Source organism: Thamnophis elegans, chromosome 12, assembly GCF_009769535.1.
Source record: "Thamnophis elegans isolate rThaEle1 chromosome 12, rThaEle1.pri, whole genome shotgun sequence".
Taxonomy (NCBI): Eukaryota; Metazoa; Chordata; class Lepidosauria; order Squamata; family Colubridae; genus Thamnophis; species Thamnophis elegans.
The window spans coordinates 6,304,747-6,319,676 of NC_045552.1; the positions used below are offsets into that span (position 1 = coordinate 6,304,747).

Below are 14,930 nucleotides of genomic sequence, written 5' to 3' on the forward strand. Positions count from 1 at the left end.
TCAGTTGTCAAGCATCCAAATATAAATCACGGGATGCTGCAATGGTCGTAAGTGTAAAAAAACGTCCCTAAGTAATGTTTGTTTCAGCGCCGTTGCGACTTTGAACGCTCACTAGGCAAACTGATGTAAGTCGAGGAACTGATGTAAGTCGAGGACTGTTGGTAACCTCCTCTCCCTCTGGCTCCGGCCCGGCGCATGCGCGGAACGATCCGAACAGCACATCACGAGGAGGGGGGGCCAAAACTCCCGTTCGAGCGTTTTAGAGCGACTCCCGGCCCGCTCATGCGCAGTGCCGCATGGACGAACCCGAGCCTCACGGCGCACGCGCGAGGCCTGAGGGGTTGGTGGGCGGGTCCTGCCAATATATATATATATTTTAAAAAAATCCCCCCCCCTCTCTCCCTATCTCTGCGCTTGCGCAGCTAGGGGGGGGGTTCTGTGGCCGGAGGGGACCGGGCTGCCCCTCCCCAAATCCGGAGGAACCGGTGAGTGGTAGGCTGCGCAAGGCATTGTGGGAAAGGGGTAGCTTCCCTCCTCCCCCTGCTTCTACTTATACTTGGCTCGCGGGCCCTCTTTTTTTTTTTCCCTTCTCCCCAGCCGCGGTGCATGATGGGATCGTGGACTCCGCCGTGGTCCGCTGGCGGCAGAGCATGCTGGGAAAGAAAGGCCGGGCCCGCTTTATAGCGCTTGGCTTGGCTGGCGGGGACGGTGGGGCAGGCCTGGCTGTTATGGGATGGGGCCCCGGGAGAAGAGGGGGAGCGGGCGGGCGGGTGGGGGACAGGCTCCCCGCCATCTCTCTCTCTCTCTCTCTCGTGTCCCGCTTCTGCTCCCCTTGCAGGTTGGGGCTGCTGGCTTGTTTGAGGGGTGATGTCCGAAGTACCCAAGCCGGTGGAAGTGGGCAGCTCTGAGGACATTGGCTTTGAGGAGGAGGATGGGACCTCGACTGGTGAGCGCACAGGCCAGGCGGAGCTGGGGGCTAGGGGGTCCCTGAGCTCGCCTCCCCCCCGAAAAAGAGGCTAAGAGGCTCCTCCTGGGGAGCGTGTCACGGACACGAGTGGCCCTGGCTCTGTGTGTGTGTGGAGGGTGCGTTTCTGGTAGGCCGAGGGGGTCCTCAAAATCTCAGGAACGTGGGAATTGTCCCCCCCACCCTCCGTGCAAGCTCTTTGGAATTGCAATAGCAATAGGAATATAATTGGAATAGGAATGGAATTGGAATAGAATTGAAATAGGATAAAATTGGAATAGGAATAGAATAGAATTGGAATAGGAATAGAATTGGAATAGGAATGGAATTGGAATAGAATTGAAATAAAATAGAATTGGAATAGGAATAGAATAGAATAGAATTGGAATAAGAATAAAATTGGAATAAGAATAGAATTGGGATAGAATTGGAATAGGAATACAATTGGAATAGGAATGGAATTGGAATAGAATTGAAATAAAATAGAATTGTAATAGGAATAGAATAGAATTGGAATAAGAATAGAATTGGAAATAGAATAGAATTGGGATAGAATTGGAATAGGAATATAATTGGAATAGAATTTGAATAGGAATAGAATTGGTATTGAAATAGAATTTGAATAGACTAGGAATGGAATAGGAATAGAATAGAATTGGAATAGGAATAGAATTGGAATAGGAATGGAATTGGAATAGAATTGAAATAAAATAGAATTGGAATAGGAATAGAATAGAATAGAATTGGAATAAGAATAAAATTGGAATAAGAATAGAATTGGGATAGAATTGGAATAGGAATACAATTGGAATAGGAATGGAATTGGAATAGAATTGAAATAAAATAGAATTGTAATAGGAATAGAATAGAATTGGAATAAGAATAGAATTGGAAATAGAATAGAATTGGGATAGAATTGGAATAGGAATATAATTGGAATAGAATTTGAATAGGAATAGAATTGGTATTGAAATAGAATTTGAATAGACTAGGAATGGAATAGGAATAGAATAGAATTGGAATAGGAATCTCTATATATATGCCAAATACCACTCAGACACCATGAAATCTTCAGAACCGTAAAGTCTACAAACCTGAAATTTGGCACATATGTTCCTCTTGGCTTCTAGGTGCTCGTTAAGAAAGGAGTTTTCAAAATGACCATCTGATTGTTAGTATTACTTATACAGTATTAACACGCTCTGATGCTAAGGAGTTAGACATTCTACTCCCCCTCCCCACCTGAGAAGAACTCTGTCCCAACTGCCAGTTGCCTCACATTCTGTTACCTGAGTTCAAACCGGCAGACATTCCACTCCTTCACTCAGGAGCGGTCTGGGGCTCCTTACAGTTTCCCTCATGAGTTCCAATCACCGACTACCACTGAGCCAATGGATTGTGAATCGAATTGCTCCTGCATAGTGTCCCAGCCCCAACTCACTTTTTACACTGACCTCCTCAGTCCAGACGAATCTGTTCCATCTACCGTTACACCAGTTAAAGGGAAAAGAGGGGAAAAACACAGGAAAAGATTTACAGATGCGATTAGGCAAACACAAGTAAGGGAAACTACAAAAAAGTATCGTCATCCCAAAGTCAATAGAGAGGCTGTAGAAAAGTATGCATCTAATGACCGTTACGTTAAATATGAACCTCAGAGTGATTACTCCAGGGGAAAGGTGGTTGAGCTCGGACCTCGGTTACCCTGTGCCTGGTGCCGTGCCCTGAAGTGGCACGATGAGACTCCCGGGATGTGCTACAGTGGCGGAAAAGTCCAACTCCTTCCCCTTGAGTTCTCCCCTTACACTGCCCGATTACGCCCGGCCGCATAGTTTTGTAGTGAAGCACAGGTATCCAGCTATTAGAATATAATTGGAATAGGAATGGGAATAAGAATAGAACTGGAAAGAGCTGAGGTGGCGCAGTGGGTAGAGTGCAGTACTGCAGGCCACTTCAGCTGACTGCTATCTGCAGTTCTGCTGTTCAAATCTCACCGGCTCAGGGTTGACTCAGCCTTCCATCCTTCCGAGGTGGGTAAAATGAGGACCCAGATTGTTGGGGGCGATATGCTGACTCTGTAAACCACTTAGGGAGGGTTGAAAGCCTTATGAAGCGGTATATAAGTCTAACTGCTATTGCTATTCCTAATAGGAATAAGAATAGAACTTGAATAGGAATAGACTTGGAATAGAGTTCACTATTGTCCAAGTGTAATTGGACATACAAGGAATTTGTCTTCGGGTACATAAGCTCTCAGTGTACATAAAAGCTGTAAGTGATTAAATCCTGACCACCATCATAAAAAGAAATTCGTCATAAATCATAAGATACAACCCAGTGGTAACAAGTGGTAACACACGGTTAACTTTCCCGTTAATTGCACACCTTGAATCAGACCATCAGGGGGTGGCGTTGTGCAAAGAGAGTAGTTCAAAGGGACAGCCCAGGAGACTTGAGTGAAGCAGCGCTTAAAACATTACACACCACAATTCCAAGCGGCACTTTGCTGTCATCGAGGTAATCCTTGACTTAACGACCACAAGGGAGCCCCAAATTTGTTGTTGCTAAGCAAGACACATTGGTTAAGTGAATTTTTTGGCCTCTTTCCACTTTTCTGGCCAAACGCATCACTGCAGCAGATGTTTAAATTAGTAACACTGTTGTTAAGTGAAGCAGGCTTCCAGGTGGATTTGGCTTGTCAGAAAGTGGCAAAAGGGAATCAAGTGATTGCAACCGTTGTGAATATGAGTCAGTTGCCAATTGTCTGAATTTTGATCTCGTGACCATGGGGATGCTGCAACGGTTGTTAAGTGCAACGGTCATAAGTCACTTTTTTCAGTGCCATTGTAACAGTCACTAAATGAACTGTTGTAAGTTGAGTACTTGTGTTCTGGAAGGGCTCCTGCAACCCCCATGTTTTTCTCAACGGGTTGCGTGGGATGCATTGACTTGGGAAATGATGGATAGGTTCCATGAGCAGATAGGTTATCTCGCACCCTCTGGATAAGTTGGAGTATGATTATGAACTTGTCCAGCATGGTAGAAGTTTAAATTTAAAGAATGCTCTGCACAATTGATTGAAGAGTTTCTGCTTCTGAAGTGTGGGCAGAGAAAGCTATACTTTTGAATAGCAAATATCTAAAGAGCCCTATACCTAGAATAGCCAATATTTGAGACCAGTCTGCAGCATTGACAGGGATGCAGTGGCTCAGTGGCTAAAATGCTGAGCTTGTTGATCAGAAAAGTCATTAGTTTGGTGGTTCGAATCCCTAGCACTGCGTAACGGAGTGAGCTCCTGTTACTTGTCTCAGCTTCTGCCAACCTAGCAGTTCGAAAGCATGTGAAAATGCAAGTAGAAAAATAGGAACCACCTTTGGTGGGAAAGTAACGGTGTTCCGTGCACCTTCGGCATTTAGTCATGCCTGCCACATGACCACCGAGACGTCTTCAGACAGCGCTGGCTCTTCAGCTAGAGTCGGGAATGACTAGCACATATGTGCGAGAGGAACCTTTACCTGCGGCATTGAGAAACTTGCATATGATCATCTTGATCTGCCTTTGAGGTTTAATGATCAAAAATTAGTTTCCTGATTCATTACTTTTAAGCATATAAACTTCCATGATTTTAGAGCAGGGAATGATGGTTCTTTTAAGACTTGTGGACTTCAGCTGCCATAATTCTGGGAGTTGAAGTCCACGGGCCACTGTTCTCCACCTCTGACTTAGACTATGGTAGATAATGGTTACTTTGAGCAGAACTCATAGTGGGTTTTAATTGTTGCAGGTATTTCAGCCATGCAGGAGGAGGAGGAGGAGGAATCAGAAGCAACCTCGGTATCTTCTGGAGACAGTAGCCCCGCGACCCCATCTGCCAATGGCTATCCTGGTAAGCGGACCAATCAGATCCTAGGAAGGAGTGTTACATCACAAGAAAGTTTGGGGCAGCAGTAAGAGAGATGTTCAGGTTTGATGTTGTGCACAGGCTCAGCTATTAAATTTATTGTGCTTGGGGCCGTAAACTGTAAAAAAAAGGCAATCAAAATACTACTTTACTACATTATTTCCAGCACCACCGAATACCGTATTTTTCAAAGCATAAGACTTTTTTCCCTCAAAAAGAGGCTGAAAATCTGGGTGCGTCTTATACATTGAATACTGCTTTTTTGCCTCCCAAAATCCTGCCCCCTTCACCAAAATGGCTGAGCATACTTTTTAGGAGGCTTTCAGAGAGCTCCTGGGGGCTGGGGAGGGCAGAAATGAGCGAAAAAAGGCTCGTTTGACAAAAAATGGGCCTGTTTTCGCAAAGAAACTGCCCATTTTTTGATTGTTTGTGCCCCCACCCCACCCCCAGGAGCACTCTACAAGCCTCCTAAATGTTATTCATGTCCTTTTTTTGAAAAAAAATGGGTCCATTTTTGCAAAAAATGGGCCGTTGTTGGGAGGTTTGAAGAGTGCAAATTTTTTTTTTTTTTTTAAATTTGCCTCTTCAAAACTTTGGTGCGTCTTATACTCCGAAAAATACGGTAGCTGTAGTTCTTGTAACCTTCTTAATTTAAGGGATTTTCCTGCAGGTTACTTTCCTCACATCCCTTTATGATTGCACAAGAGACATAAAACTTGTCCCTTTGATTGAACAAATTATCCCTGGGGCTGGCAAAGGAGGAAAGTCCAAAAGCCGAACAAAACCCAAGAAGCTTCTTGGAATGAGAAGCAAAATGGTTTCAAGGGAAAAAAATAATATCAAAGTTCGGTTGTCTTTTGCAAAAGCACCTTTGGGACAACCCTGACGTGGATGATTGAGAATCTCCATAGACCATAGGTATCAAAATTATGGCGTCACGTTACCATCGCATGATAATCTCATGGAGCTGGGGTGGGCGTGGCCTGTGCATGACACATCTGGCCTGCTTGTTGTCAGTTTGACTCCTCTTCCCTAGACAAGTGAGGAAAACTTTGTTCTCCTCCCCTGTGTTAGAGCTGTGAGTTGTAGCGTGGGGGACCAGCCAAGAATGGCTTGTACTTTGCATACTTCACATTGTTTTCTGTCTCTCGGTTTTCCTAGGTCCCCAAAGCAAAGACCCCAAACTGGCCACTGCTGTGGAACAGGTGGATGATGTTGGAGAGGGAGGGCAGGATCGCCTCAGCTCTTCCCAGGTTCCCAGCCCCGAATGGCACGAATGCCCCGAGTGTGGGCGTGGCTTTGGCACATCTCGGGCCCTGAAGGTGCACCGTAGCTACCACGTGGGGCGCAAAAGGCCACACAGTGGCTCCTCTTCAACCAAGCCACCCCCACCTCCACTGATCTTGCCGGGAAATCCTGACAGCCAGGAAGGGCGGACGGCCCTGACTGCCGGCCGGGGCAGAGCTTTTCACTACATCTGTGCTGAGTGTGGCGTGGGCTTTACCTCTCCTGCCACGCTGGAGGGCCACCGCTGCGAACACAGCTGGCGCAGAAGCCCTCCAGCCCCTCCTCGTAATAAGCTGGCTCCTCCTCCTGCTCCCAGAGAGGCTAACGGGGATCAGGACACAGATGGGGCTGACGGACCATACCACTGTACGGAGTGCCCGGGGGAATTTGGCTTGGTATCCGAACTTCACGAGCACTACATGCTCCATGCTCGGGGAGAGCTGTAGATTGGCCTTCAGCCCTCCCCCCCCCCCACATCCCGCTTCCATTTCCCTGTTGTCATAAGTGGCCCCTGCTAAGGGATCTTTCCTGCTAAGAAAACTCAAAAGTGAAACCTTCTTTTATCTTTAGTTCCTTTTAAAAACAAAAACAAAACCAGACACATTTCTATATTTCTGAAATGAATTTAGCTTTGGAACGAGGAGAGGCAGGACCTTGAGGGCAATCACTGGCGGGGAGTGCAGTGACTTAAAAGCCCATCTGCAGGAAGAAGTGAAGTTTCCCCTTGTCCCTGCCCTTTCAGTGATCTGGATCTGACAGGCCCTAAAATATTCTTTAAAAAAACCCTCCCCCCAAAACCGAGATCCTTTTCATGAACTTTTGTAACAGTAGCACTAGCAGGATTGCGCCCTGCAGGTCCGTTTCATTAACAGAACCGGGGTTGTCTTATGCCAAGACACACCCCAAAGGGGGAGGGGGGGAGGCAGGAGATCGTAAGAGATGAATCGTTTGTCCGTATGCCTGGCGAGATCCTGCTTCCCCAGACAATCCCTTCTCAGCTGGGGTCCCGTTTTCATTGTCGTTATGTTGGCACCTGGGTGGCCCATGCCAAAGTACAGAAGCTGTATTCTGTTTGTGTGTGCGTGCGTGTTGTGTGTTTGGCTTTTAAAGAAAAACAGCTCCTGGGAGTGGCACCCGACCCGCCTAACTCATGAATTCTAACAATATCCCTTCACGGTAATAGTTGGGAGAGAACGGTTTAATAAAAACGGTTCTGTCTGACCCTTTTATTGTGCCCATCTCTGTGTTTGCAAATGGAGAGTTGGGGGGGGGGACTGAGGGGGTGCTGATTTGGTGCAGCTCTTGACTGGGGTCTCTCTTATATAAGGAAACCAGTTCTAGTTTGAAAGGCGCTGTCCGTGCAAATGAAGCTGCCTGATCTTCTCTCGAGTTTAATGGTGCCCAAGTCGTTCTTTACAAACCAAGATCTCTTTAATGCCTTTATGAGAGTTTAGGATAGCAAATATACTGTTATGTAAGCTCCCCGTTGGGAGAGCGAGTAAGTTCAGCGAAGCGTTGTGAGAGTTGTGTTGGAGAACACAAACCAGCATACAGAGACATTGCAGTTTAAATAGGCTTTTACTTTTCGTGGAAACAGAGGTATCAGAGTCCATCAAACAGTCCAAGTCATACACGGATAAGACAGTCGGTCATCAATGTCTTTCAGTTAAGGGATAATCCAAATAACATAGTCCAGTAACATATAATCAGTCCAGTAATCAAGGTTTGCTAACAGTTGCAAAACTTACAATAGCTCACGGCACTCAGAGCAGATCAGCCCAGCATCTAACGAACACAGAGAGAGCTAATGGTCATTCTGGCTCCCTCTTATGGCCGATTGAGGAAAACACCCAATCACATTTGCAGCATGATTTAAAGAACAGGTACAACATTGTTACATGATTTATATATTGCCAACCCAACCATTAGAATTATATTCCTAACACATACATTCTGCCATCACCAAAGAAGCAGACCTTGTGATTGTTTGCCAGGGATATTATAGGTTGACCTCAACTTACAGTCACGTAGCAACCTATTGAAGTTACAATATGTTCCGACCTAGGCTTCCCAGGAGCATGACACAATCTCCTCCTCCCAACAAAAAATTCCTTTTATTAATTTACTGCGAATTCTGCTCATTCATATCCATCGCTTTCAAGGGAGGATTTCTGGTCACAGACCTTATCTGGCTTGGAGAGCTGCCAGGCCGATATCTGCAGAACTTGGTAAGGAGTTTCGGAGAGTCACGAACCAATTAAGCAGACCTTATGATTGTTTGCCAGGTATATTATAGGTTGTCCTCAACTTGGCCACATAGCAACCAGTTGGAAGTTACAAACACCTCCCCCAGAGATACTTACGATCCTATTCCCAAGATCTATTGGCCACCCCCCCAAGTCATGTAACCATATTTCAGTCCCTCTGCAATTGGCCTGCATTTATGGCTGGCTGTGGTGCTCTGTGGTCACATGACTACATTTGAAGATGTTTTTCCTGAAAACTGGCATTTGCCAGCCCATAGCGAACAAGTGATTTACTTTGCAGCTGTCACTCTTAAATCATAGCAGTTGCTTAATAATCACAAAATAGGTGATACAATGAGATTGGTCACATGATCCAGATTGTTGGGAAGCAATATGTTGCCATTGTAAACAGCTCAGAAAGTGTTGTAAAACATGGGGTGGTGTGTAAGTCTTAAATGTAATTGCTATTTTGTCTAGATAATGCCAAAGCCAAATCTGGTTTCTATAGATCTGAATCTATTCACCAAATCTCCCATAACTTTGCATAAATATGCATAGACAGCTATGTAAGCAGTTTTGTATTTTTTGTCTCTGGAAAGTTCCATTACATTTAATGCAACAGACTCCACAAAACTAAGGTTATCCAGAAGTATTATTTAACTGCTCAGAAAGAATGTTGTGCTGTGCTTATTAAGGCTTCACCATTTCAAAAAGCAACAGCTGTTGTAATCCTTCACCCTGCCTGGAGGAAAAATCAGTTGAACCATACCATTAATAGAATAGGGACGAACCTCTGCGACAATTTGACGACAGTCCCATGTTTATAAATTAACTGGACTAGATCTCTACTGCTTCAGATCTTTAAGAAAAACTTTGCAATTCCTTCATCATCAGATGCTGATTCTAGAAAATCAATCTTCCTAATATATGCCAGATACAAGACATTCCTGAAATATAGATAATTGCAAAGTTTCTGTTACTATTACTTCTTATACATGACTGTACAGGAAAGCAGATGAAATGACTTAATTCTCACTGGAGAATATTCTTTCCAACACGTGACATGTAAAATCGCAGAATTATGGATGGAAAACAACAGAAAAGTTTAGAGCGGACGGCGCCTGCGCCCCTCGTTTAACGCTCATAATGGCTGGGAACCGCGCATTGCTAGGAGCATGCGCAGATACAACTAGCCAGTGGAACTCTTCGAAGCGTCTCATGCAGCTTTGGAGAACGCGTTCTGTGGCGCGCCTGCGCTATTTCTCACCCTTATTCCCCGAAGCTGTCTATGATATTGCCTGAAACAATAATTTATGAGATCGGGCAGTTGGAGACTTCCGCATTTTCCCCAAATCTCTAATTTGGGTGTGTAAAAATAGCGGGCGGAAATCCTAGGCACGCAGCGGTAAATAAGAGTATGAATTTCGTGCAGGCGTTCGTTCGGAATGACTCCCTCTACGGGAAGCGCGGGGGCCTTTCTGAAGAAGGAAGGACCCCTGACAGAGGCCTACTGTGGAGCGGAGCGTGGTTGGGAGAGTTGGGGGGAGAGGCAACCGAGGCTGTCCGGAGGGGATGACCGGGGAGCCAGCAGGGATTTGGGGCAAGTTTCCTCTCTCGGAGGGCCGCAACTTGAAGGGGCTCCAAATGGAAGGCTCCGGGGGCCGCTGGGGCATCGATGAGAGGCGCCTGGGAGGGGTAGGCCGCCGAGGCGGCGGCGGCAGACGAGGCGAGGAACAGCAACAGCAACCCCGGCCTAGCTGTGGGGCGGCGGAGGGGCTCGTCCAGGGCTTGAGGCTCCACCTGGTTCCCCCGAGGGGCAGAAAGGAAGCGCCTCTTCCCAGGAGGAAGTCAAAGAGGCCGGGTCTTTTCTTAACGGGGAGGATGAGCTGAGGGGCAGCCCTCGTTCCTTTCCCGGTTCTCTCCGGGCAGAAGCCTCCTTCCATCCAGGCCCTTCTTCCCCAAAAGGTAACGCCCTACTACGGCTTCAACCGTCTCTTTGCTTAGGCCGGCCTTGGCGTCCCTTCTCATGGCAAGTTGGGGATGGTGGGGTTGGAAGGGGAAAAAATCCATCTGGTTCAGTAAAAAGCTGGGAGATAAAAGACGCTGGAAAAGACAACAGGGAGGCTGATTGGAAAGTGGGTTTTATTTTTATTTTTTTTAAAGTCAGTTTTTATTTTATTTTCTTACGTAAAAAAATTCCCATTTCAATTTAACAGTCTGGGTGCATCCATTCTGAAAGGTAATAATCACAATTTTCACAACAACAATTCTTATGTTGATAACAATTCTGTGTGTATGACATCCCTAACACCCTTCGGTGTGTGTCTCTGTGTCTGTGTTCCACCATAACTCTGGAATGCCTGGGCCGCTGAAATGAACAGGAATGAATTATCTCTAGTGTCAAATCATACTATTTTTGACAGTGATAGTGTGCACTTTGGATTCAAGTTCTGTTAAGATACAGCCTGTTGTGCCTTAAAATGGCATCTACTGTACAGCACAGTGGAGTTGCCATGGTAATGGCTTCACAGTACTCCACAAGGAGGCTCCCTCAGCTTCAAGCAAAGAGGACAAGTTGTTGGGAGAGGTGCCTGCTAATGCAGTTAATCACCTCAAAGGCTGTTCCCTGTAGAATTTTTCCAGGGCTATTGGCCAGAGCAATTAGGTCTCTAATTCTCACCACAATGGTTGAGGCAGCTTTCGTCTGCACCTGGTAACAGGGCCAGGCCCAAGTGTCTTTTTCTTACATTTACTTTATGGTATTCCATGATAATAGATTTCATTGCTGTAACGATGCCACCAAGGAAACGTCGGGCGATTGGCCAAGTGCAGTCAAAGGCCAAGAAAATGAAACACCAGCGTAGACAAGAAACTCCCGAGGAGAGGAAGAGGAGACTTGCGACGCAGCGCGCGCGAGCTGCTACATCTAGAGCTTCAGAGACAGTGCATCAGCGTGAGGCCCGACTACAAGATAACAGAGATCGAGCCAGACGATCACGGATGGCGCGACATTTAAGCTTAGCATTGGAAGGATTCCACTATGATGCACATAAGGACTACTCACAGCAGGCAAGTGTTACCATCGGAAAAATAGAAATGGTTTGTAGTTACTTTCAAGCCAGAAAGTTTACATTAGAATCTCCTGGTATTTGCTGCAAAAATAGGAAAGTTAAACTGCCTACTACAGCCACCACAACAACTGTTGACTTACACATCAGCAGATAAATCACAGTCTAAGCATTTTCTTAGTAGCATGAGAAAATACAACTCATGTTTCCAAATGACATCGTTCGGCGCTACATCAGTTGTTCAACAGCCTGGATTTCCATCGACATTCACATGATTCTCCATTTCTCCTTTAGGGAAATATAATATTCTGCCTTTTAAAAAAATATTTCTCAAAACATTTTGTTCTTCTGTGGGGTTGGGGCATCCCACAGTGGGAAAAACGACACAGTTACCTTCTGGGTCTCTTGCGTTGAGCTTGCTAGTTTTATGGATCCGAGAAGGACTTAGAATAATTTTATTGTCACTTTAAGTGTACACTAATCGGCATACATTAAAATGAAATTTGTTTTAAAATGAGAAAAGGGCTCTTCAAAGTTGCTGTCAAACTTGCTGTAAGAGAATGTTGTGATCCAAAGAGTCTTGAAAGGGGTATGCTGTGCTCAGGTTGGAACAAAATCACGCAGGGAAAAAAACCTGGGAAATGTGGCTATTTGGGGCTAAAATTGGTACAATGCCCTCTTACTGACCTGGAGGCAGAAGGAGATGAAGTCCAACATGCTTTTAGAAGTCAGTGTTTGTGGTGTGTAGGAAGAAGGAACAGGATGGGCCTGGGTGTTTTTGCTTACTGCTTGATTTCGTTGTTACAGGCAGCGATGGCTGAATCTTCTGCAGTTGGCAAGTTAACATTGGCTGAACCATTCCTTAAAAAGGTGTCAAACTGTAACAGTGGTGCATCACCGTCCCAGAAGCATCTCTCAGCCTTTAAACCCGAACCTCTCTGCATAGATGAAAACCCTGCAATTATGCCAGCAGAGGGCAAGGACAAAGAATGCACTGTGAATACTACCATCTGTGAGTGTTGAGTCTGGTCCTTGATTTCAGAGGATTTCTAGAGGGTTATAGTTATATTAAGAGAAGAGTGGCGTGGAGATGGAGCTCTTGCCTCAAATCAGTAGCGGGGTGGGCATGGCCAGCTCGATATCACTTGTGTCAGGCGCCTGTGGGGGCTTGAGCACTCTGCCAGTAAAAACGGGCTCCCGAGCTCCATTTTTGGCTGCGATGGCCTCCTGCAACCCTCCGCCAGCGAAAGTGGAGCTCAGGAGAGTCGTACATCGTACATGGCCCTTGCAAGCTCCGTTTTCACTGGCAGACGCACTGTGGGTTGGTCCTTTGCTGTTTCCAGGGTGGCCCCAGGGGCCAGATCTAAGCACCCTGTGGGCTGGATCTGGCCCCCGGGCCTTGAGTTTAAAATCCCTTCTGTAGATTATTCAGTTGTTTCTTTGTTGTAGTGTGATACCATTACACCATTGCTTGTCTTAGAATCTGTAGATTAGCTATCTGTACCTTAATAACTTTATACCCACTGCTGCCTCTCTTCCCTCTCCCTTTCTAGTTGGCCTGGATGCCAGTCAGTGTTTTCACTGCCTGATTACCTTCCCTGACGAGAAATTCAAGGAACGGCATATGAAGCGAGAACATCCAGAGGAATTCATTCAGGCCAATTTGCAGGATGCCCTGTTTCTCTGCTTCGTCTGTAAAAAGGCTTTCCAGAGTTCCCAAGCACTTACCTGCCACCAGCGAGGCCATGCCTCGCCCTCGCCCTCCGATTGCAGTGACGGCTTGCGCCCCACTTTTGACTGTCCTGACTGTGGCCGCCGTTTTGACCAGCTGGCCAACTACCAGCATCACCGCCTAGGCCACACGGCCAGCTGCAGCTTGCCTCATCAGTGCCCCTATTGCAGCAAAAGTTACCGGCAGATTTCCAGCCTGCGTCAACACCTGGCTTTCCACGGGCAGACCCAGGTGTTGCTACCCTCCCGGCCCTACTCCTGCACGGAGTGTGGGGGGAGCTTCAGCCACGAGGCAGGTCTGCACGACCACTACATCCGCCATGCTCGTGGGGAGCTCTAGCGGCAGCACTACCAGTCCCTCTGCTTCCTGAACCTGAGTGGGGAATGGAAGGCCATGTGCATTGTTGTCTGGGATGGAGAGCTAGATTCCTTTTGGGGGGCGGTTGTGGGGGGGAGGGATACAGGGCACAGTCTTTGTCCTTAGAAAATGCTGTGGCTGCTTATGTTCCCCTTAGAAAAATTGCTCAGAATCTGTAAAGAAGCATTTCCCCGACTCATCTTTTTTCAACCTTAGCAGCTCTTAAGGGGTGCGGACTTCAGCTCTCAGAATTCCTCAGCCAGCCTATAAAATAGTCCTTGCCTTAACAACAGATGTGCCCCAAATTTCTGTTGCTAAGCGAAAGACTTGTTAAGTGAATTTTGCCACATTTTACGATCTTTCTTGCCAGAGTTTGTGGCAAGAATCAAGAGTTGTGAAGGGAATCACTTGCAGTTGTTAAATCAGTAAAAGGGTTGCTGAGTGAATCTGGCTTCCCCATTGGCTTGTTAGAAGCTCACCAAAGGTGATCACATGACCCCAGGACAAAACAAAAACACCTTACACCTTTTCAGGATATCCGTCAGCGCAAGTAACCTTGTGTTATAAAATGAAGGGACCCTGGAAGTGTCACTCTGCACCCTCACAAAACTACATTCTCTAGCATCTTTTTGGCCCTTTAAAGTGTCTTGAGTTAGTCCTTGAAATCCTGAAAATGGTAAAACTAACTTGAAATTGTTTTCACAATGGTGTGAGTGAATCTTCCAGATCTTAAAAGGTGTGAGATTGGCTCAGAATGAAGTAAATCCGAACATTGTCGTGCAGGACTGTTTCTGCTGACTGCCCTTCTCTGGATGCTCGAGGTGGAGAATTTTAGGCAAAAGATCTTTTTAAAATGTGAAGTCCCTGTGGATTTTGCATGTAAATGACACATCCTGCAGGTGAATTGTGATTTATACACGGACCTCTGTATCTTTTGAGGTTATGCTTCCTGGCACTTTATTTTTCATTTGATATTTTATTGTATAATGGAATATTTAAAAAGTAGGAAGAAAATAAAAGAATAACGTCTTGTTGGAAGCTGGCTGGGAAGGTTGCAAATGGCAGTCATGAGACTTGGGGTGCCGTAATTGTTGCAAAGATTGCTAGGCCCCCAGATTGTGATCATGGGAACATTGCAATAATCATATCTGCAAGCACTGGTTGTAAGCCCTGTCGTAACTCCAAACAGTAGCTATGTCAATGATCGTAAGTTGATATTTATACATATTTTCTAGTAGTAGTCTTGACTTCCCTCCTAATAGAGGAGGAAAATAGGATAGATTGCTATGTTAATTTCTGCCCCATGTACTGGATGTAGTTGTCAATTACCAAATATTGTATTTTTCAGAATATAAGACGGACCTTTTTCCCTCAA

The 14,930-nt window shown here is 46.0% G+C and overlaps 2 protein-coding genes across 6 annotated transcripts; both read left to right on the top strand.

Moving 5' to 3' along the window:
* The first annotated feature begins 320 nt into the window (after nucleotides 1-320).
* LOC116516189 (zinc finger protein 497-like) lies at nucleotides 321-7,373 on the top strand. Of its 3 annotated transcripts, none has more exons than XM_032228601.1 (4): nucleotides 324-485; nucleotides 598-946; nucleotides 4,749-4,850; nucleotides 6,027-7,373. In XM_032228601.1, exons 2-4 carry the CDS (start codon nucleotides 868-870, stop codon nucleotides 6,596-6,598), a joined length of 753 nt encoding a protein of 250 aa, XP_032084492.1. In that variant the 5' UTR covers nucleotides 324-485; nucleotides 598-867; the 3' UTR covers nucleotides 6,599-7,373. The 3 variants fall into 3 exon arrangements, with proteins under 3 accessions (XP_032084493.1, XP_032084492.1, XP_032084491.1); XM_032228600.1 differs by having other exon boundaries at nucleotides 325-485; nucleotides 839-946; XM_032228602.1 differs by lacking the exon at nucleotides 598-946 and having other exon boundaries at nucleotides 321-485.
* Nucleotides 7,374-9,875: 2,502 nt separating this feature from the next.
* Nucleotides 9,876-13,839, top strand: LOC116516099 (zinc finger protein 691-like). Of its 3 annotated transcripts, none has more exons than XM_032228500.1 (4): nucleotides 9,876-9,998; nucleotides 11,175-11,467; nucleotides 12,274-12,478; nucleotides 13,020-13,839. In XM_032228500.1, exons 1-4 carry the CDS (start codon nucleotides 9,971-9,973, stop codon nucleotides 13,535-13,537), a joined length of 1,044 nt encoding a protein of 347 aa, XP_032084391.1. In that variant the 5' UTR covers nucleotides 9,876-9,970; the 3' UTR covers nucleotides 13,538-13,839. The 3 variants fall into 3 exon arrangements, with proteins under 3 accessions (XP_032084391.1, XP_032084392.1, XP_032084393.1); XM_032228501.1 differs by having other exon boundaries at nucleotides 9,909-10,637; XM_032228502.1 differs by having other exon boundaries at nucleotides 9,909-10,363.
* The last annotated feature ends 1,091 nt before the right edge of the window (nucleotides 13,840-14,930 follow it).